Source organism: Patagioenas fasciata, chromosome 9, assembly GCF_037038585.1.
Source record: "Patagioenas fasciata isolate bPatFas1 chromosome 9, bPatFas1.hap1, whole genome shotgun sequence".
Classification (NCBI taxonomy): Eukaryota; Metazoa; Chordata; class Aves; order Columbiformes; family Columbidae; genus Patagioenas; species Patagioenas fasciata.
In genome coordinates, this window is record NC_092528.1 from 30,150,001 (window position 1) to 30,172,523 (window position 22,523).

At 42.1% G+C, this 22,523-nt stretch overlaps 1 protein-coding gene across 4 annotated transcripts in view; it reads right to left on the bottom strand.

Annotated features, from left to right (window-relative positions):
• Positions 1–22,523, bottom strand: part of RSRC1 (arginine and serine rich coiled-coil 1) — a 126,328-nt gene that overhangs the window by 61,328 nt on the left and 42,477 nt on the right. For all 4 annotated transcript variants that reach the window (XM_071812753.1, XM_065845032.2, XM_071812754.1 and 1 more), the window contains one exon: positions 3,317–3,353. In XM_071812753.1, coding sequence (XP_071668854.1) covers positions 3,317–3,353 — 37 coding nt within the window. The remainder of the gene's footprint in view (positions 1–3,316; positions 3,354–22,523) is intronic.

Below are 22,523 nucleotides of genomic sequence, written 5' to 3' on the forward strand. Positions count from 1 at the left end.
CTGTGATTTTTTTTTTTAATTAAATACAATTTCAATAGGAAAAAAAATGAAAATCAAGCATCCAGTCAGGCCGACACTGCTTCAATAAGAGAGAATTCAAGCTCGCAGAATATAATTGCCCAGCATGGAATTTTGCCAGGATGCCAAGATAAACATAATTACTCCTATTAAGAGTGTTAATTAATTGTTTGTGAACACCAATAATTGGCTGCTTGGTTCTAGAGCTCACTAGAAAGCCAACAGTTTGCGGGAGCCCTGGCTGTCCAGTGGCCACAAGGGGACCACAGGGCCAGGACCAGCGGGAGCCTGAAACGGAGCCAGTGAGAACTGCAATCCAGACCCAAGAAAACATCCCAGAGATCCCAATAAATCAGTATTTACACTTTCTGGATAAAGGAGGGGCTTTGCATTTCTTTTGTCTTTAGAGGGGTGGGTGGTTTTTTTGGGTCGGTTGATAATTCATGCAAATTTTTTACCAAAAAATACCCAAGGAGCTGCCAGATGGAATTAACCACCATTAGTTCTGAATCAGTGACCTTGCCACACACTGCAACCAACAGCGCAAAGAGCCATCTGCAGCAGGTTCCTTGGCACAGCCAGGACCTGCTGGGGGTTATTAATTGATTAATTGATTAACACCCAAGCCGGGAGCGCCTGCGTGGGTGTTAATACCCATATTCTTACAAATACAATACCCATACTCTTACAAACTGCTGATGGGCTAAACAAGCCATTAACGCCAGGGTGATCTTCAGCATTTGGACGGACAGACCGCGCCGCTGGACCGCACGGACAAGCAGGTTATTGCTTTGAAAGCTTCTACAAAGCCACAAATAAGGTCTCGCTGAGGAACAAACCACCTGGACGCTCCACGGGTCTCTTGTAGTAGAGCTACTAATAGAAATATCTGCATCTCTTAGGAGTTGCAGATGTATCATGATCTACTCCAAGGTTGCTACCTGGAAAAGGAATTAGCTCAGTAAATAACCACCAACATTTGTGGAATACAAGACTAATTCTCCTACGCTTCGAATTTTCCAGTTCATTTTCTTAGCTACCTAGAACTAAAATAGAAGCCCCCGAGCAGCTGCAGCGATCGGTGTCAGTGGGGGGCGGCTCTGACCCACGGGGACCCGCTGGCAAAACAGCTGTGCTTGTAAAAACACCCGGTTTGAAACTGGAAGTATGGCCAAATAAAAATAGGTGAAATATTCACCAAATGTTTTGACCAGCAGTGGTTATTTGACTTCATTTGCACTCCTGTGTGTGCCCAGATGCCGGATCCCGGGGTGGCAGAAGCTCCTTAGGCGAGGTTTAGCAGGAAAATAGGCTGAGATCAAGTGAATGGGACACAGACAGGGATAAACCACAGATAATGGGAACATACAGAACCCATAAAGATTATATCACAAATCATAAAACACCCTTTCTTTAGAGAAGGAGTTAAATAACAGATTAGCAAATCTATATAAAGACTCCTCTTTTTTTCATGAAGGGGAAAAGTTCCTGACAAGTATTTGGAGATGGGACAATTTAAAGTAGAACTGGAGCAATATTCCTATAACTTACTGGAGTCCAAAAGGCCTTTGGGACCCTGTCTGATATAAAGCAGCTTCCAGCACCAATATTCCCACTTGGGGTGCAACGGGAAACAGTGAATTTCCTCGGGCACCCAACTCCCAGGACACACTTCCTACAATCACAGGGAAAAGGAAAAGAACTCTCAGACCCGGAGCTTTTTGACGGATGTTTTAGAGAAACACCGAGCAGCTGATGTATTTAACCAAGAAAAATATAAATTAGATATAGAGTGAGTTGCTGTGTAGACTTAAGGCATCATTAAGGCGTTTTTCCCCAATCCCAGCGCACCCTGTCCCCCCCATTCCCACAGAGCCGCTTCGGGTGCCGCTCTAATAAATCAGAGCTGCAGCTCCACCTATGGCAGCGCTCCCAATTTAGAGGGAAAAACCAGCAGTCATGGTCATCTGTCAAGACTACGGCATCTTTATAATGCATTAGAAAAATCCTCTGCACCCATCAGATCGCAACTACCTGACAGCACGGGGGAACGAAACGCTTCAAACATTTATTTAGGAGATTCCACTGGCACGCAAGGTACCCGTGGAACGAGCAAACAAGATTCATTTTCAAAGTGCTCTGCGAACTGTTCATAACACTCGGTATTTATTCCATTCACAGATTCAAAATACTAGTTGCAATGGAACATTTAATATGCCACCATTATAAAGGGAAAAGCGTTGACAACTCGGCTGGAATACCCATCCTTTTCAGCTCCAGGAAGATATTGGTACCCAAGCTCCTACAAATCATATTTCCCAAGCGATTCCCAAAATGGGAAGCAACAACAGAAAAGCAATTCTTTTCCAATGCTCGTGCAATACATTGCGGTAAGATTTTACTTCAGTAGCAGCATAGAACCATATATATTATTTGGGCATTATATGAAAGAATTAAACAGGAGTTTATACATTGTTTGGGTATTATATGAAAGAATTAAACAGGAGTTTATATATTGTTTGGGTATTATCTGAAAAAATGAGGAGTTTTAACTTCTCACAACGCACCGAGATGCACGTGCCATTAACAGCGAATACTCTGATTTAATGGGATTTAATAATCTGTTTGGATGGACTACTTAACGTTGTGATGACTGCTGATACGAACGTCCTCGGCTCAATGAGCTTCAGACTGGTGACAATATTGTCTTTTTTCCAGTTTTGATGGACTGATGGGTTTTTAATGCCGAGTATGTCTTGTGGTTTGAACACGTTTACTTCAACCAAAAACATTTAGCATCTCAATTATTATTTTACACTGCAGCGCTGGGCGGAATTTAAGTCAATACATTATTCATAAAGCAAAGACAAGAGGAAAAAACAAAGCCGCGCGCTTCTTTCAAAGGCTTCGAATGACTAAACCATACCATATTTATGCATGCAATATTTGATTGTGGGGGTCTCTTTTCTATCACAAGTTTGTTGTTTTCAGATCACGCTATGCCAAAAATCCAACACCAAACAATTTTTGTTTATCATTAAGGCGATCATCAAGCCAGGGATTGTAGTCCGGTTTATTTCATCTCTACATCAAAAAAAGTAATTTAAAAAAATTAAAATTCCCTTGAAATGGTAAGATAAATGAAAATGTAAGTGCCTTCACATAATAAGAGTAAGTTGACCCTCTGGGAAATGGTTGACTTTCTCAATTCGAGGTATTCAAAGCTCATTGCAAAGTGTTCATTTGGAATGCAGATATCAAAGATGATGCAAATGTTCAAGAGAAAATTAAAACTTACCAGATGTTCTAATCCGGCTTTGATGTTGCCACAGTCCCTGCAACACAAGAACAAAAGTTCTAAATAGCAGCTAAACCCTTGTCTACAGCGATTGCTGTTTAACTGGGAAATGGCAAAGCCGTGCAGTTTCCTGGATACATTTTTACTTTTAATACCTTAATCATCACAATACCTAAGAAGTATTGATTGTCTTAACGCATGAGGACAGAATTCTTTAAAACCCCGAATGTTACCTGCCCTGAAATGGCTAGAAGGCACAGCAATGCAACAGGACACTCAAAACCCAACATCTTTAATACAGTTATCCCCTTACTCATATTGGAATTAATAAAACAAGACAGCGCATTTACTATTTATCAAATCCACATTCAGCGGCTCACGGATCTGCTTTGCCACTATTTCAATAACAAAATGATGCGACTATTTGCAGAATGAATGAATCCAATACCAACGAGGTCACCACGGCCACACTGAAACTTTGCATTTGGCTCCTGACAGCTGAAAAAATCCAAATGCACAGATCCAGAAATAAGTAACGGCACATAAAGACACCTACAGAAAACGGACCAAACGATCCAAGTACAAATACTGCGAAGCAAGGGGAATTCAGAGCGAGGAATAACCCTTCACACACCCTGCTATGGTAAAGCACAACCTGAAAGAAAACCAGAGCAAGACCAATTAAATATCCCCAAGTGCCAGGGCTCTAACGAGGGGCTGGTTTCTGCTTTCAGGGGCTCCAGTTCTACTTGTCCCCAAACGTCACCGCAGCTTTTTGGGAAGAGGAGCCGGACCCGTGACAAAGGATAGAAACCATCCCATGAGGGTTTCAGGCCATTAGGTGCTGAACTATCGAGGGTAGTATGTATTTATATTGAGAAATATTAATTTTCCAACAAATTACTCAACTCTATAAAGCACAGGAGCGAACCCCCAGCAAACGGTGCAAGACTGAGGCTTCTTTTCTCTTAACACTTACTACAGGCTGTATAAGGCACAATGTGAAATAAAATACGACATTTTGCTAAGTATTTACACATTTTACCACCTTGCTGTACTGCATTCAGACTTTTTGCAAAAAGCTTTTATTTATAATTTCAAAACGCTTTCAAAAAGAAAAGCTGGCTATGCACTTTTGTTCTATTTGAATGTAGCATGAAGCAAGAGAAAAAGAGGCACCCTCCTTACGCCGTCATGTTGTCTTGTGAAAGAAGACTTTATTATCGAGCCCATAGGATGGTTAAACAGAAATCGTCTCCCACACCTATTTTTGAGGTGCTAAATGGCCTTAAAGAACTGGAGGCTGGTGTGAGGAGCTCCCAGTACAAGCCCTGTTACTGGTCTGGCTCCTCGCCTTCCCGGCCCCGCTCCATCAATATTTGCACAACTCCTGTTGCCCTGCGCTGAAAGCAGCCTTAATTCAATTATAGGTCTCAAAACTGATAAAAAAGGTCCTGAAGTGGAAAATGCGAGGAGATTATTGGCAAATGAATAAAGATTTGTATCGAACTAACACACGAGAGTACAGCGGGGTTGGGGTTTTTTTTAATCATTCCCTGTCTGAAGTCTTCTGGGAACAGCGAGTTTCCCTTCCCCTCATGCAGCACATCGATTTCTGAATTAGACTGCAATATTAAATAATTAATATACTTGCCATGATTGATGTTTTGCATTAGTCGAATATTAGGTTATCAATCAAAATCCACTTGGTTTAATGTAATAATATTGAAAAAGTGTCACTGGTTGTTCATCCAATTTGTAGTTGAGGCAGCGCAGACAGTAATATCGGTGTAACGCCAGGCTCTAACGCAGGAAATGCAGCGGCTGAACATCCGCAAGGCAAACATTATCCAGCTAACCAGGACCAGGCTGAGCTTGTCCTAACTAAACCTGGTGGCTCCGTCACCTCCCATGGAAACTCCTCTCCAGCCGGGGCATCAATCAGCGACGCGAATAGCGAAGCCACGGTGAAATGTTATCTTTCTAGTTTAATTATACAAATAAGACTCCCATTAGTACATAGTATCTCAAATATTGGGTCATGTCAAATCAGACTTGTTGTTACAGCTCAGTCTAACACAAACCATTAGATGCCTGCAGAATATCTTCAGTGTTAATACCATAAAACACTACAAATAAAAGGCGAGAACAGCTTTGTGCACATGCACTATTATAGCACTCCTATAAGGGAACACCATAGGAAAGTTGTACTGTTTTAACACCGTTATTAGATAACGTTTGACGCAGCTTTTACACCATGCAGCTCCCAACAAGATAGATATTTCCCATTCAAACAGTCTCCAGCGCATCACATTTATGTTTTTGGTTCACTAGGCAAGTTTGGGGGTGGTTTGGTTTATCTGTGTGTTTCCTCAACCAAGTCAAGAAACTGTGCTGTAAAATACTACTTGATGTACATGTATTTTAAAATTACACACTAAAACCAGTAAGCATGCTACTGAGGCTGATCCAAATGTTCGCTTTCGGTGATGCCAGGGGTAGAAACAGCTAAATTTGAATCACGGTCATGATGGACCTGTAACAACAAGCCAGGAATTCAATTAAGAAGTGTAGCCAGCTTCTGGATTACTTAAAACCAGTGTAGGTAATTAACTGACATAGCGTTAACTCATTAGCCCTAGTTCCTTCACCAGTAAATGGAACTAAAATAATAATATTCACTAGCACTTGCTGAAAATCCTGATTTTAACCCAGATGTATACTCATGTCCATTGAAGTAGCTTCCCATGTAAAACTAATTCTTAAGGGAGCTGAAAAATATGCAGTATTATCAAAATATCTGAGCTTCAGCTACTGTAAAATAAGACGAAATTTCACTAATTTACTTTTTAATACATTCATAGCAGTTTCACACAGGAATTATAGAACTGATGTATTTGTTTTTGCACAATAGAGTTAAATAAATTACTGGGTACATGTAGACATGGTGCTGTGGAACCGAGCACCCTTGAGAAGCCACAGTTTAGCATCACTCTACAACGCCAGCGACCGATTTCATGACCGTGAGGCCACTGAAAACCAAAGAAATCTCAGATATATTAGTCCTGATCACTAAAACAGGCAACGGAGCTGGTTAGCACGTCTAGGTTATAGTCTTTAAAATAAAACACAGTCCTGAGAGCCCAGTTTAATCAGATCAGCAGCAGCAATCTGGAAGTTATCCTGCAGTTTAAAAAAATATATGCCAAATGGAAACGAACCAGTTCACGTGCTTCAGTTGCCCTCAAGACGTTATCATCTCATTCTCAAGACTTAAATTTCTACTTAATCACTTTCTTTGCCCAAGTTTTTCAGTCAAAGTCCACAGAATAAATCAATGGATTATGTATATTATGTATATTGATGGACATTATGGGAAAACTGGGGTCGAAGGGCTGAGAACTCCGTGAGCCCACCCCAGAGCTTTATCAAAACAGCCTCATCTGGAAAGGCAAATTTCCCTCAGCAACCTGTTTTTCTGATCAGATGTCCTCACCAGGAGAATCTTCCCTTCTGTCTAGCCCAAAGATCTCTTTGTTTTAGAAAAACCTGTGTTTAATCTGCTGTATTTGCCCCACACGCCGCACTCCAGAGCCCGGTTCTCCTCAGGCCCAGGCCCAGGCTTCTTCTCCAGGCCCACCCGCCCTCACGTCCCCGCCGCCCCTGCGCACCTTGGTGGCCTGAACTCCACACTAAACACTCCCCAGGTCTGGTTTTCCTCCTCAGGAGCCAAATTAATAAATAAATCATCTCCTCATTAGCAAGGCCTTTGGCAGAATCCCCTCCGGTTCTACGACGTTAACTACAAGCTGCAAAGAATCAGCGTCCCCGGAGGGCTGGACAGACACACAGATGACAGGGGAAATGGTTCAGTGACAGTGTTGGGTTATTGGTTGGACTTGATGATCTTAAAGGTCTTTTCCAACCAAAATGATGCTGTGACTCTAAGAACAAGGTGGTACACAGCACTTCTGGTCAGGCTGCACTGCACTTTCATGGAATCACAGAATCATTTGGGTTGGAACCAACTCTCGAGTTCATTGAGTCCAACCATAACCCAACTCCAGCACTAAGAACCTCGAATAAAGATCTTTTGACTCGTCTCTTCATCAATGCCAATGTGTTAGTGCTGTTGATCAGGCAGCGTTGTCCCAACTGGTTACAGGTCATTTTCATAGAGCTCTCTCTTAAAAATCTCTTGGATCATTCAACAAGCACATCGCATAATACTGTCAATAATCTGTTGTGTATCATTTTAAATTAATCACTTTTTTTGTCCCAGTATTCCTCTAGGATGAAGGAACTCTTGATAACCCCATGTTTTCCTGTCCTTTATCCACACATTAACATGCTTCTACTGCTTGCTGTCATCTAATGGCAAGTCCAGAGAAATAAAAGCCTAGCATAGACAAAAGTGTTTTCTTCCTATTGGCAACAACTCGAATAAATACGATTATTCCATTTGCACGGTGACTGTTCAGAAGATCCTACATATTTGAATTCTTCTCTCGAATTTCAGCTTCAAAGTCAGAGAATGCTGGGTGTAGCTGTTAGAGACGGACACCCCCTCGCGTCCCACTACACTTCACAGGCTTCGTATCGTTGTGTTTCCTGTTAAATTATGGGCTGGTGTTTCCACATCTGACTTCAGACCATGGCTTTGAAAGTCACAACGAAGATTGTATAAAAAGCCCTGTGCCTGCCCTGTCCTCGGATACCATCTTTAAGAGGACAGTGCTGGTTCTGCTGGTTGAACAGGTAAATTCGTAATTACCAATTTGGGTTGACGAGCTGGTCCAACACCACACCAGCGGTCTGGCAGAACTGCCGGCAAACACTACATCATGTGCAGAAACAACAAAAATGTGTTACTCTTCAACACGACTACTTAACCTCATCTGGGTTGCAAGGAAATACCTGAAAAGTAGGGCTATATTTTTATAGCCATAAGTGGAAGTTCCACCAAAGGCAGCGTAAAAAAGGCAAGAGGAGAACCCCATAATAAAGCTATTTCCTGTTGCCCTTCTTATACACAGATGAACAAAAAAACCTTGAGTTTTTTGAATGTAACCAAACCATATATGCAAACAATATTACCAATAACAAAAATCAAAATCTACTACTTCCATAAGTTACACGGACGCGCAGCACTACGTGTATCTCAAAGGTAACCTCTTGACAGCCATAATGGTTTAAGAGTTGAGGCTCCTTCTATCTAAAACTCTATTTTCTTCCGTTATTGGAAGATCCAATCAATAAAAGGACCACAAAATAAACCCATGGAGATGGTTTGGCGCTGTAACGACGGGGAGGGTGAGGGAAACACAGGGCAGGGACACAGTTGTGCTGGCAATGCTGAGCATCCAGCTTTTGTTGCTAAGAGCTCAACAAGTCAAGATAGAGCTGAACTAATGTTATGCTGCTCTTTCTAATCTTTTCGTGCAGAACAAACTCCAATCCGAAAGAGCGAATGGTTGGGAATCCTACACTCTACTGGAAAACACAACCATGATATTAATATTTTTGAAAAAGTACAGAATTGCTGTTTTGCTCTTGCTTAGTATCAGATTCAAATGGTCCAGAACTGGTCCCGAAGTGTAAAGACCCCAAGGGGTGGTGCTGTGTTCAGTGGCTCCCTCGCCCCTCTCAACCACTGAATTTATTTCACTCAGGATAAAAATGCGAAGAAGTTCGGCCAATTACTAATTTAAATGGAATAAAGATTCAAGAAGATGATATGAAGGCCACTTATCAAAAGCAGGAAGAAAAGCAGGAGTCACCCCCACACACAAACACACACGGAATAACTTGGACCTGCTGAAGAGTCAGTAGAATATAATGGAAGTTAAATCGAATCATGCTAAAACCAGGGAGTTTAACCAGGACACAAGGTGAAACGATTTCCATAATATGTTATCCTAGAGGGAAGAAAAATCAGTACCCAAGAGACCTTATTAAATATTCAAGAGGTGAAAAAATATATACATACATAAGCCTGGCTCAGAGAGTCAAATTCAGGATTTTATGCAATTGAAATAAATACTGAAACTAAATAGAGTGCCAGGCAAAAATACAATAGTGTTGATAGAATCAATATCTCCAAATAGACCCTACAAAAAGTCCTTCTTCTCCATTAGTATTGCTGAGATGAGAGCCAAAATAACCACCCCAAAGCTTCCCAGTCCATTCCACCAAGATTTCAGGTCCGATGTGGAAATCCTATAAATTATCTAAGCGGATTTCTTTACCCTGGCAATTCCAAGGACCTCAGAACGTGCAAGTCCGGGGAGTTTTTATACATGGGGTGGGTTTGGTTGGGCTTTTTTAAATTATTATTATTATTATTATTTATTTTCTTGGGTGGTGTTGGGTTTCCTTTGCTTGGATGTTTGCGATTTTCCTGCTGTTCAGTGCACGGGGTTCCCTTTGCAAAGAGTAAAACCTCGTTAATCAGCGTTGCATTCCCAGCAAACAGAAGCAATTAAGCGTCAGGCTTTGGAATGACGCTGTCTCTATTAACCACATTATCTGGTAGTCTTAAATAAATTAGACAACTTTGGCCTGCTTTACCTTTTCTGTAATATTATTTAGTAGATATTCAATTAAAACACATCCTGTAGGTGAAAGTGTATGAAAACATCTCCATAATGGACATTAGTGGTAGTAGGAAGTGTTGCTAATTAGCCTCAAAGTGCCAAATAGACGACGAAAGTAGCAAAAAGCCCAGCAGTGTAAATGCTGCACTGAATATTAAAGAAAGCAGAGCAAGTTCTAATGGTGCTGAGCACAAGCAGAGCAAAAACTCTCCGGACTAGTAGAGAGCGTTCCAGGTTAATGAGGAACACAGGAAGAGCGCACACTAATTATCATACCTGCCACCTCACCATCTGTGTTTGGATGACTGCGGAATATAAACGCAGCTTAGCGGTATTAAGCCTGAGACTAATTACGCGCGTATTTCCATCAGGATGCTGTTAGGGTGAATATTGCAATGGGTCGGTTTCCTCGGCTGCACTCAACCATTCAATTTAAGTATAAGGCAGTGAGAAAATCTCAATGTTCCGAGCGCTAAAACAATTTGAGTACAATCAATTTTCCATTTGCCGAAAGCTTCTAAATCCTTCTCGTTCACCCAATTACTACTGTACTTAACCTCATGAAATTTCATTCTGCGGGAACAATACTATTCTCAAACAAATTTTTGAAAAAATATAAGATTAAAACTTCGAGACAAAGAATAAACTCCTAGAGAAAAGATGCAAATAAAATTACTATCATAATCTTTTGTCTTTTATTTGCAAGTCTAAAACTGCAGAGAAACAAAAGCGGGGAACATAGCATCTGTCATATCGGAATATAAAAAGATGATCCTGGCAGCAAATGAAAAAGCTCTAATTCATTTGCAAATCAAGCCTGCCAGTTCTATTTCAAGCTGGCGGTAACTGTCAAGAGTTAACAAGATAATCACTTTCAATCCTGCCTTCAATGCTACATTACACTGTTATTCCATTCACTCCGGCCGCTCTTTGGGGCACGAGATGAATGGTTTTCATTTCCAACTCGCACAAAAAGTTGCAAAAAGAAAAAAAAATCAAAATCCATGGGGCTTAAGAAAAAAAAATCCCTTTCTGGGCATTTATCTGGCGGCACTCGCTCTGCGGCAAAAGGAGATATTTGGAGACATTGGTGGCCATTCATTGCCTCGGCTCCTCCGGGCCCTCAGTCTGTTGATGCAAAAAGGCACACAAGGAACATCAAGTCTGGTTCTTTTTTATAAACCATCCCCGCACATTCAACAACTTCTGTACGTTTGTAAATACGCCAAGAACACCCCGAAATAACGCTGCGTTTCAACGGAGCCATCTTCATCTAAACTCATTATAAACCGCACGAAAAAACAAGTGGATGATCATGAAAATTGTGCTTAGGGAAACAATAAGCAGCTCCTCATTAAATGTTCAATACAAATCAAGTTACCAATTCAAGGCACTCTACCTATGAAACAACAATCTAGAATTTGTCTGTATTAATTATTCGTAATTTTTATAAGATTCTACGATATGTATTCTTCCCAAAATCATCATAATCTGATATTCGTTCATTAAGTTCTTAAGTATCTAAAACCCATTTGCTGGCACGCAGCTTTCTGCTGATCTCAGCGGAAAACACCAACTCCATGCTTTCGCTCATTGCCCAAAATTCACATTTGAAGACAGCACCTGTATGTTGAGGTTGGTAAGGTTGTATTGTACAGACATGCACCCCATTATCCAACACCCTACAGTGACCATTTACATGTTCTAGACCTACTGTAGGAACAAATCACTACATCTCTTCTTCCTTTAAATCCCCATAGATCTCAGTTCACAGAGCACAGTTAATACCTATAGTTAATGTCTCAACTGAGTTAAGCTTATCCAGGGTCAGGTCTGTTACCCATAACCAATGGCAGCAACAACACTCTCAATACCCTTATACATATATATTTCTTTTTAAAATAAAAATACCTAACTTCTTCCATACACCCCTGGTGCAAACGCTCCTTTACAATGAGGGTTTCTTGGATGAGGAATCTGAACACAAGTTTGGTTTGGTTCTGTGCGCTTCACAAGTTTCTTCAGAGCTTCGAAACAAAGAGATGGTCTTCTAATTAAAAAATACTGTCGCAAAACCCCAAACTATAAGGCTGTATTCACGTAGCATTAGAACACAGTCATTTTTGCTGCTCTCGCTTCCCAAAAGAAAGAATATCAAATGAAAATGAGTTGAAAGCTCACACGCTTTGGAGGGACCTTGAAGAGCACAAGGTGTTGCACTTTGACTGGGAATTAATAGCAAGTGGAGAGCTGGATTTCAAATCACAGGTCGGGGCTTTAGGAACGACTGATAAGTCCAGAAAAAGGTAGAAGTTTGGGATGCGACTCCTTCCAAACGCAGCCGTTTGGAGTGAAAAGCGAGGACGAGCAGTTCTTGGGGAAAGGTGGGTGTTTGTTTGCAGCATCCCCAGCGATGAATTCCCGCAGCTCAGATGACGGAGCCGGATGGCTCGCCAGTCCAAGGACACGCGTTTTAAGGCAAAAAGAGTGAGAAAAGGCAGTTTCCCGTTGCGGTTGTTCCTGAAGGTGCGTGCTGAGACACACAGAGCGCCACTTTCCTGACGTTCCAACCCTGCGAGGGCGTTCGGTCCAATTTCACCACTGAAACCTCCTGGTTTTTTAGGCATCACTGTTGGGAGATATAGAAATCCATTTGTCAATGCTCTTGCACCGCTCCTCTTTGCACCCCTGCGGTTTCATTCCTCTACATTCCTTCACCTGCCCTGAATTTATCTCCCTAAGAAATGCAGGGGCACACTCAATACACTCTCAACGTTTCCATTTTGTTTAAATGCCAAACAAGCACAGGTTTTCATTGCTACGCAAGGTAGACAATTTTCCATCTTCTGAAAGAAACAGATGTTCTTGATCTTGGAATATTTCGTTTCTCCTCAAGGACTTCGCTAACACAACTCGGCGTGTTTCTTGTCTTGAGTTTCAGGTTGTATTTCGCCATTAAACAGTTTTGTTCCTATCACAACCTACTGAAGTCGTAAGGAAAGCCTTTGGCAGTCTCTCTGTTTCTATAGGAGCCATTCCAAGCGGTTGGAGCATTTACTGAGGGGTAGGAGGAGCTCAGAAGATTCTCCAAATGCATCTTATCCCATGTGACTTCAGAGTTTCGGACCCGTTCTTCAGTATTTTGAGGTTGATGAGTTATGGAGAGCGTCACTAAGATTCTCTTATTTAAGCAGAAGACTCCAAATTTCTTCTAAAAGGTTATTTTGTTACATTCCAGTCGAATTTTGAAAGCATGTTCAATATAGAAAAGGTTTCTCTGAAGTTTCGGGAAGGACGAATATTGTATCTTCTACTAAAACTTTCCATGTTGGGTTGTGTGGCAAGAGAAATTTGTAACATTTAAAAAGGCACAGCATAAGTTGTTCAGGCTTGATAGGAAATGAAGGGCAAGGAATAATACTTCATCAAAATAGACTAAAATTGGTTGCAAATCTCCAACATATCTGAACAAACCCCAGCCTAACAGCGACAAAAGTAACCTGGAAGTGCTTTAAAATTAACAGCAAGGGGAACAAACCAACCAAGAAGTAATTGAAGCTCATGAAGAACAAGATTTGGAAGGAGAGAAGAGCAGAGATCACTAAATGGGTCCCATTTACAGCAATTCCTACTTCAGCACCTTCATTTTCACAGCATTCAGCCCAAAACCCCGCTGGTTACCCCCTGCTAACACAGCACCAGAGCCCACAGAAGCACTTTTCAATAGCACGGAACAGAACTCCAAGTGTATTTTGATGATAATATTTTAATATCCAGCAATAAAGACCTTCAGAGTTGTCAAAAACATCTGTCTGGACCCAGGCACAGCGGGTTTGTACCTAACCCAGCCGCACCGACCGCAGAGAACGGGCTCATTGCCTTCAATGGGCTGACGAGTTCTCTTGGCTCCAAAGCAATTAACCCTCTGCTAATTCACCAGCACCACTAGACAATGAACACTAATGGGCCCGCACCTTGCTTATTTGTTATTCCTTTCTCCAGCATTTGGAATGGCCTCTGACTATAGAATAACCCAGTCTGGTGTTATTTGAGAACATTAATCGCTGCTACAATTGCTTTGGGTCTTGTGCTTATTCCACATCTACTTCTCAAACACTTGAGAAGCACCAGATGTGTTGAAAACACCGATACTGTCTGGAACTTGACGTCCAAAACATTATGGCGAGTTAAGTGAACAAGAAAAGGGCTCTGAGTTCCAGTAAATCATAACTTGTGGGTTTTGTAGAAAATTTTACATCCTAAATAAAACACTGAGCGTCTGTCTGCGAGCTTCATGCTGATTAAGTTGCACCAAAACCTCACTAAGACCTCACACTCTTCATATGTTCTTTAATTAAGCCCACTGCTCTTAACAAATCACATTGGTCTTACTCATTTAAGTCTCCAAAACCTTTGCTTTCATTAATATGCTTTAACCTTTTACTCCCACCACAGACAAACATAATCTATTTTACTTGGCATTCCTCATTCCCAGCACTTTGCAGAGAAAGGCTCCAGTGAAAACGGAGGGGAGTTCTGGCTTTGCAAGGGGAACAAAGTGCCAAGAAGCGGCCAAAGTCTAGACCAGAAACCTCGCTAAGCATTTTGTATTTTGGCACGAAATTTAAATAATCAGAATTGCACGCTACTGATTTACCACCAAGTGGAGCGAAAATAGAAGAAAAGACAAAAATATAAAACATGTCTCGTTCTACAGCCAAGATTTCCCTCAAAGGTTCTTTTTCTAACATGAAGCCAAAAGTTTCCTGAAAAAATAAGTACCGTAAATGAGGAAACTTGGATCTTAAACACTTTGGAGCTTGAAGATTAAAACCAGCAGTTCCTCTTGCACCTGCAAATATGAGAGGTCAAGTGAAACATCCTGCAAAGCCAACTGGTGACCAAAGCGGCACGAGATCCCCCAATGGCCGCGGTTCCCAAAGGATTCACGGACCATACAGAAAGACCTGGAAAGGCTGATGATCAGATTAATGACTGAGCAAGCGCTTCTTCTAACCTGAAAAACTCAGCAGATACCCAACAACCACCTCCAGTTACAAACCTAACGACTCGGAGCCACATGCCAAAGCCTCCTTAAAGGTCTGAGCAGCATGGTTCTCTGGGGAAATAAGTCGGAGCGAGGCGCCTATTTGTCCATGAAATTCGCCTCAATCCATATATTTTTAGCTGTACCCATTTCAGTTCACCTCCGTTAGCATCATTGAGACGGGAGACATGCGGAACCTCCATAGACTTTGCGTCCACACAAGAGCCCAAGCTCTGCAATGGGGGTTTTATGGGACCCTCCGGCACTCGCCTACCTGGCCGCTCACTAAGAACCTCCTGAACCATCACGGCCTGATGCTGGGTTACATTACAACGTCAATATTTACAGCAAAGCAAGGCATTGCGTTTGGGGTTGGTCGTCCTTGTGTGTAAATCAAGGGGTTTGTTCTTTCAAAGGAACACAGACCCTAGAACAACCTCTCCACTAACAGAAAATGTTGCCTCTCTACGCTGCTACCAGAACTAAGAATGTATTGTAATACTCTTCATATTTATCTTATTCCGCTCTTTAAGAAATGTACTGTAGACAGTCATAATGATATTAAATGGAGTAACACGAATACTTTGCCAACTACTATTAGAAGACCACGGTAGCGAACACTGGAGTACCCATGCTCTGAGCGAGATTCAAGTCAGGCTTAGGAAAAGAGAATATAACAACTGCAGAATACTAAATGGTTGTGCAGACCGGGGGACTGATCTGCAGAAACTGCATATTGATATTAATTAAAAAAAATCTAGCATCTTGGCTCTTTTCCTAGATTTTCAGTTTTGGCTGGAAGTTTTAATTGGAATATACAAAATAACTACGTCTTGCAAAGAAGCGCGAGAAACCAGCGTCCCCAGAAACGGGACTGGAACCGGTCCAAGCCATCAAACACACTGGTGAAACAATGGTCAGGACCGAGCGGCCCTTCACACAACAGGATGAGCCCCCTGCTTAACTTGCTGCTCAAGTGAGGTATTAGAAAGTTATGGGAACATTTGCGCATAGTAATTTTCAGGCATATAAAACAGGCCAGGATGCTGTTCTAACAATGTAAGTAAACAATATTCAGAGATAGATGATGATGGGGGGGAGAGATGGGGAGAGACGGGGAGAGACGGGGAGAGACGGGGAGAGACGGGGAGAGACGGGGAGAGACGGGGAGAGATCCTTCCTCTGGTCATTGTGGTTTTCCACCACCAAGGTCAGAATTCCCATGGGCAACTGTCACCCCAGTACCAACGACAGCTAAAGAAACCAGAAGAAACTGGAGGAATCAACTGAAGACATTGCAACAGAAACTTGAAAACCCAGCACCTACACATAATAGTAGGAAAAATGGTTTAATCAGCTACGTGTGGTTTCTTGCCCAGAAGGAAATCCAGCATAACCAGCACCTAGAATATTCAAACTGTGTATAAGATGGGTACAACCATTTCAGCCCTGGAGAAAAATTCTGCCTGATATCTCAGATTTAAGACAGAGCCTTTTTCTTGCACATCTGTAGCGACAGAAATTGCACAAAACAATGGAAAAAATACCTGTAAAAGCGTCCGATCTTTGCATACATGACAGCCCACACGTGTTTCTTGGGACACTACAAAAGCACAGGAAATAAAACTATATATATTAAATTGGTTATCTTAAAGGCTTTGGTTTTCTATGCATGGCACTGCCGTCACTCACGGCTCCGCTAACGAGGAAGGCTGAAATTAGCACTCCGGAGCTTCTCCACCATTGCAGATGTGATTGTTGAATGACAAAAAGCCAAGTGCTGAGAAATAGCTGAGAATACCATACTAGCCCAGCACCAGGTAGATATATTGTTTTAAAACATTAAAATATAGACCCCGAAGTCACAGCCAAGGGAATTCACCATCTCTTGAATGTGGAATTGATCTGAACGCAATTACTTTACTCTTTTTAGCTCCTTTTGACTTTGAACTAAACATCAATTAGCGCACAAACACAACACTGCAAGATCTGTTCACTCCAATACTGATTTTCCCCCAAAAGGTCTAAAGCGAATTTATTGGCCTTCCTTGAGCAGCTTTTGGCAACCACAAATATCACACGTGGAAGGCGAACTTCATTTTCTGATGGTCACTTAAACCCTTCATTCTCTCGATAAAACTCTCTCGGACTGAGTTTTAAACCTTTAAATTAGCAAACAAGACATCACACAATATACGCCACGAGCAAAGGTCTTCTCTGAAAAGCTGGGACCTTCAAGTACTTCAGCTGCGGAACGAGCCATTGAGCCATGGCCAATATAAGCTAATTTGAATAATCAATATGACAACCTTATTTTTCTAATGCAAACAGGATTGATACAGTAAGGTGTCTCACTGCCACATCACAGTCATGGCCTCTTTTAACCCCTAATTAGATTTAGGCGATTATCCCTGCTCTTCCTTACAAGTGTACAGCCCGGATAAGGGATGACAAAAGCTATCTGCCACTTGCGCTGCCTTTGCAGCCTGCAGGTTATGCGGGGAGATACAGGGCGAGATCAGCACACAATTGTTATTCATATCACCGCCAGTTTTCAGATAGTCACAGCTCGCAGCCGCGCTCGGTGCATTAGGTAAATGCAAAACGCTTCAGAACGTCGGGCTTGCACAGATGGAAATTCAAGGTGATGTTAGGGAGTTGTGTTTAATTCAGATCGGCTCTCGCAAAGCAAACCATCCAGCAATGGTTCTCTTTCTCGGATAGGAAACACCGAGTCTCCAACAGATTTGTGTTCGTTGTTCTCTGCGTGTAACGCTGAGTATTTTACACGGTTATTCCTAAAAATCAAACTTAGAGACAGCAATCCCAACAGAATTACATAGCTAAACAAAGTCCTAACAGACAGCGAAGATCTATTACAGAAATGTAATCACATTTCATTTACAAGAACTCTTATCTCAAGCACTTAAACATAACATTTAAACAGTTTTCCATTTGATTGTACTCAGTATTTGAGCTAATAAGATATAAAAGTCTAATCATGTTAGCAACATTTCTATTGCATTACATAAACACAGCGCTAGATTAAAGGCAGACCAGGAGAAAGCAAGCACGATGTTGCATAGAAAACTGAACGCTTGCTTTCTGGTGGCAGAAATGAGCAGCACTGGTGTCATGTGTGAAAACCCTCACGCTCAAATTAGATCAGATGTTCACAAAATGTCTATTCCCATACCGACTTAAACCCAAGTATTTCCATACGTATTATCCATATGTGAATGTGTTTAGCATGCTTTTGTAACCAGAAAAGTATTCCCCTCTAGTATGTTTTTACCAGCAGGCAATGCGATCACAGAAGCGGCTCATTTCTCCAAGTCATGTGCAACTCACTCACGATTGAAGTCAAATGTCCACAACTGTTTAAAAGCCATTTGGATAGAAAAATCAGTGAAAGGCGATGTATTTTTTTAAACATTGTATATACTGTGATCAAACCCCCCTTATCAGCAATGCTATATTTGAGATAAACCAGACTATGATGTTGCTGCTCGGGGTTTGTTTCCCATTGAGGAATCCCTGCTACGCATCCAGTTTGCTGCCCATCTTCTCCTCGGTCACCCCACCGAGAAGCCACCGGACATTGTGGGGACCTCCTTTAGGCAGCAAAACCAATATCCATCCTAGATTTCACCTACGCACTAAGGCTCTTTACTTGTGACCAATATTCACATCCACGCCTTTCGATGACCTGTTAAAGATATGGTCACCTTGGAACTGTACTATTGAATGGTCCGAGTGGCAATGCAGAAGCTATGGATGCTCCCGAAGTGTGACCCTACCTATGGTTCCGGACGCTTCTCTTTCTCTGTAAAAACAGAACAACACAGTTTAACTATTTCTTTATTTTTTTCCCCTCTATTTTAGGGGATCGCTAAAGGGAACAGTGCAGAAAAAGTCGCAAAGTAGAATCATAGAATCATTTTGGTGGGAAAAGACCCTCTAGATCGAGTCCAACTGTTACCCCAATCCCAGCACTGCCCCATGTCCTGAGAACCTCATGTCCGTCTGTCCAACCCTCCAGGGATGGTGACTCCAGCACTGCCCTGGGCAGCCTGTTCCAATGCCCCACAGCCCTTTGGGGAAGAAATTGTTCCTAAATCCAACCTCAGCCTCTCCTGGTGCAACTTGAGGCCGTTTCCTCTGCTCCCGGCGCTTGTTCCTGGGGAGCAGAGCCCGACCCCCCTGGCTCCAAGCTCCTTTCAGGCAGTTCAGAGATCAGAAGGTCTCCCCTCAGCTCCTGTTCTCCAGCTGAACCCCCAGCTCCCTCAGCCGCTCCCCACAGGATCCTTCATCCCCTCCCGTCCCAACTGCTTCCTAGAAAGCCATTTCCAACCACTTCACATTTCAAGATACAGCCCAAGTTTGCTAAGCTTGAGATAGGCGACGCTTTCTGGAGGGAGGCAAAAAGGGGCCACAAGGGATATCACATCCAGTACCAAGGAAAGTGGGATTGTCCCTTTTAACCTTTTTTGACATTTTTCAGTTTTCTAATGCTGACCTAATATAACTTCAATATATAAGTTCATTAAAAATGTATCAGCAGCAGTTGAGGTCTATGTTGGACTGAACAACTTGATCATCTCCAGAAACGTTTGCAAACCCACACACTGCAGCCTCCGTTCAGCAGAGTGGATCTATTGCTCCACTTTAATTCTTGCACTCTCAGCCTTAGATCAGTGACAATTTTATGTTATATTCACCAAAACCTAGGAAAGTCTGTCAGAAGAAAACATAAGGAAGGTGAGAACTGCAAACTAAAAGCAAGGCATTTATATCCAGAATATATTATTTAAACAGCACAGAGTATAATTTTCAAAAACAATAACCACAAGTGTATAAAATTTCACACTTTTAACACCTGGATCTAAACATCCAACATCACCAAGTTATTGTAACCTAAATACTTAAAAAATAGAAGGGAAAACACAGCAAACTTATTAAAATAGAAAAAGAAATCAGTTCCTTATGGAGAGGCAGGAAGGTAAACAGGATGGGGCACAGAATCTCCTGTTCCCTGTGTTCTCTGCTGCTTTCCTTCCCCACCGAAAATAAATGAAAGCTGAACTGCATGGCAAGGAAAAGCGGTCAAATGGCTTAAATGCAGCAATGAGAGCTAAAATACGTCAGCCCAGCCTTGTAAAGAACAACTGAGAGGAGTCGGTGGGAAGAGAAACACATTTTGAAGCTCAACATCCTGCAATATGAACACTCAACACAACTCTTTTGGGATTTTTTTTCATTTCTAAATTGTGCTTTCATCTGTTCTTTATTGAAAATAAGCAAGTGAAACCCCCAATCTTCGCAATTAATATTGGCAGGGCTGTTTCTCAAGAGGAGAGATCTATTTTACAACCTTAATGGTGCTTTCAACAAGCTCTGCGGCCTCAAACTTGTTTTGGTTTTTTAAACAAATTAATTGGTGGATGTTAATCTTTTGTCCTTCTCTACACAAAACACATCCTGACCTTTTAAAGAAGATTTAGCGTCTTCCATTCCATCTAAGCCCCAACCTCCTCTTCCATCTTCGTGCTCCTGACTTAGAGGATCTGCCGTACATCAACTCCCCATAGAAACCAATGCTGCGACGTGAGCTAAAATTTCATACAAAGATTGTGCCATAGGAGGTTCTTTATTGTTTAACATGGCCAGAAAACAGGTTTTTACTTTCACATCAGAATTCCTAACAACTAATTAATTAAGGAATTGCACACCTGTGACTGGCGGACTGGGCTCTGTTACAGCACAGAAATCAAGATGATTTTTGTGAAGAATAACACCCGGGTTCTTTTACACACAATTGCTCGGGTTCTTCGTGGATGATGTAGAGGATAAATATGGGTAGTGGCTGGAACCACGTACAGCCAAAATTTGCTAATTAAAAAGACTTGCAAAGCCTTCTCAGCCCTCCTGCCCTGCAGAGGAAAAGGCAGCGTCCCCATCACTCTGCTCAACACTTCCCTATCAATCCATTGTGTGTATGTTTTAAATATTTTTCAAAGCACAGAGCGATGCCCACCTGCCAGGAATCAATGGGAAAAACCCCTTTTCCCTCTTGGACACAGCATGATCCCATTAAGCAGCCTCAAAAGATTCTGATCTGAGCGGCCAAGTCAGACCTTCCTGATCAATTCCTTAATCCATTTGGAGAGAGAATGGGCTGATCTGGCTTTTTCGATCGCAGGCTGGGAAAAAAATCATTGCCAACATAATTCACCATTAAATGGGCCTTGTCTTACAAGAACTTCAGCTGCGGGAAGCGGAGCGAGTGGGAATGCATGGAATCCCCAGCACATTCCACGTGTCCCCTCTGGTCTCCCCATTTCTACCTTAAACTCACTTGAAGCATCTGCCAGGCTTGGCCTTCAGGGACCTTTGAAGATGTTTTTAACACTACGAACTGTGTAAAACTTGATGCCTGAAATGGAAACGATTCCCAGAAAAACCTCCATTCATTAGGTTAGTGCTGGAGTTGCCATAATCTATGAAAGAAGGGAATAAAGCCCTTGATGCTGAAGCGATGCTGCCACAAGAAAATGTGGTGCGGGCTGGAGATGTTAACACTACGCTAATTTTGTTGGTGGATTCTGCTACAGAACTGAGTTTTATTCCAAAACTGGCTAAGATGCAGTGAATGGAGACGCGAACAGCCTGTGCACCTGCTGGATTCTCAGCTCTTATGGAAACCAGAGGTGGAAATCCAGCAGATCCACTCAAAAATGGAAGGTTTGGGTTGAGCCACCTTCTCCATGGGGAGATCTAAGAACTTCCCGCTTCAGGGGAAAATTCTTGTAAGGAAATGGTGTTGATGGAGTAAAACGTGCTCTGTGTGCTCCCTCGGCAGAACCGCCCCGCGTTTCAGGCCCTTTCCAACCTCGCGTAGCTGCTGCTCGGTGCCGCCATCTCCTACGGGCAAATAATGGCACTGAATGAAGGAAACAGCCAAATGTTTGAGCGCTCCAGGCTTGTCTGCAGGATAGAAGAAGCAATGATGCAAAGGAATAGCATTAAAAATAAAAAGGTTTGAACTACAATGTACATTTGTAACCTTGCGGTCTCTTTAGTACCACAGACTTAACAAGAGATGGACCAAAAGCTCTGCATTGAGCCAAAAAACACTCTGTGGAATGATAGCATTCGTTTAGTTACAGATTCACCTGTATTTTTAGGTTTTTCCTCTATTTAATAACGATGGCTGAAACGTTTCTAGTAACAAAAAGACTGACCAGACCTCCAAAGGCGACTCTTGTCTGCACCCCAGCACGGGGACACCAAGGGGAAGGATGGAGAAGAGACATTAATGTTCCAAATCTCCCTTCATTTAACAATTTACATTGCTTAAGTTTTTCTTTATCCAAAAACAAAAAATATCAAGGTTTGAAATTAAATTTTGCTTTCGACTAATGTGTATTTTGGATTGTTTTGGTGCTGTTGTTGCCTCTGGTCTGTTTTGTACCTAAATGATTGCAGGGGACTCGTCGGCTTCAGTCCATGGTCCGTGGTTCGGCGATTACTGTATCTCTGCGGCTCAGTGTCTGCAGGGTGT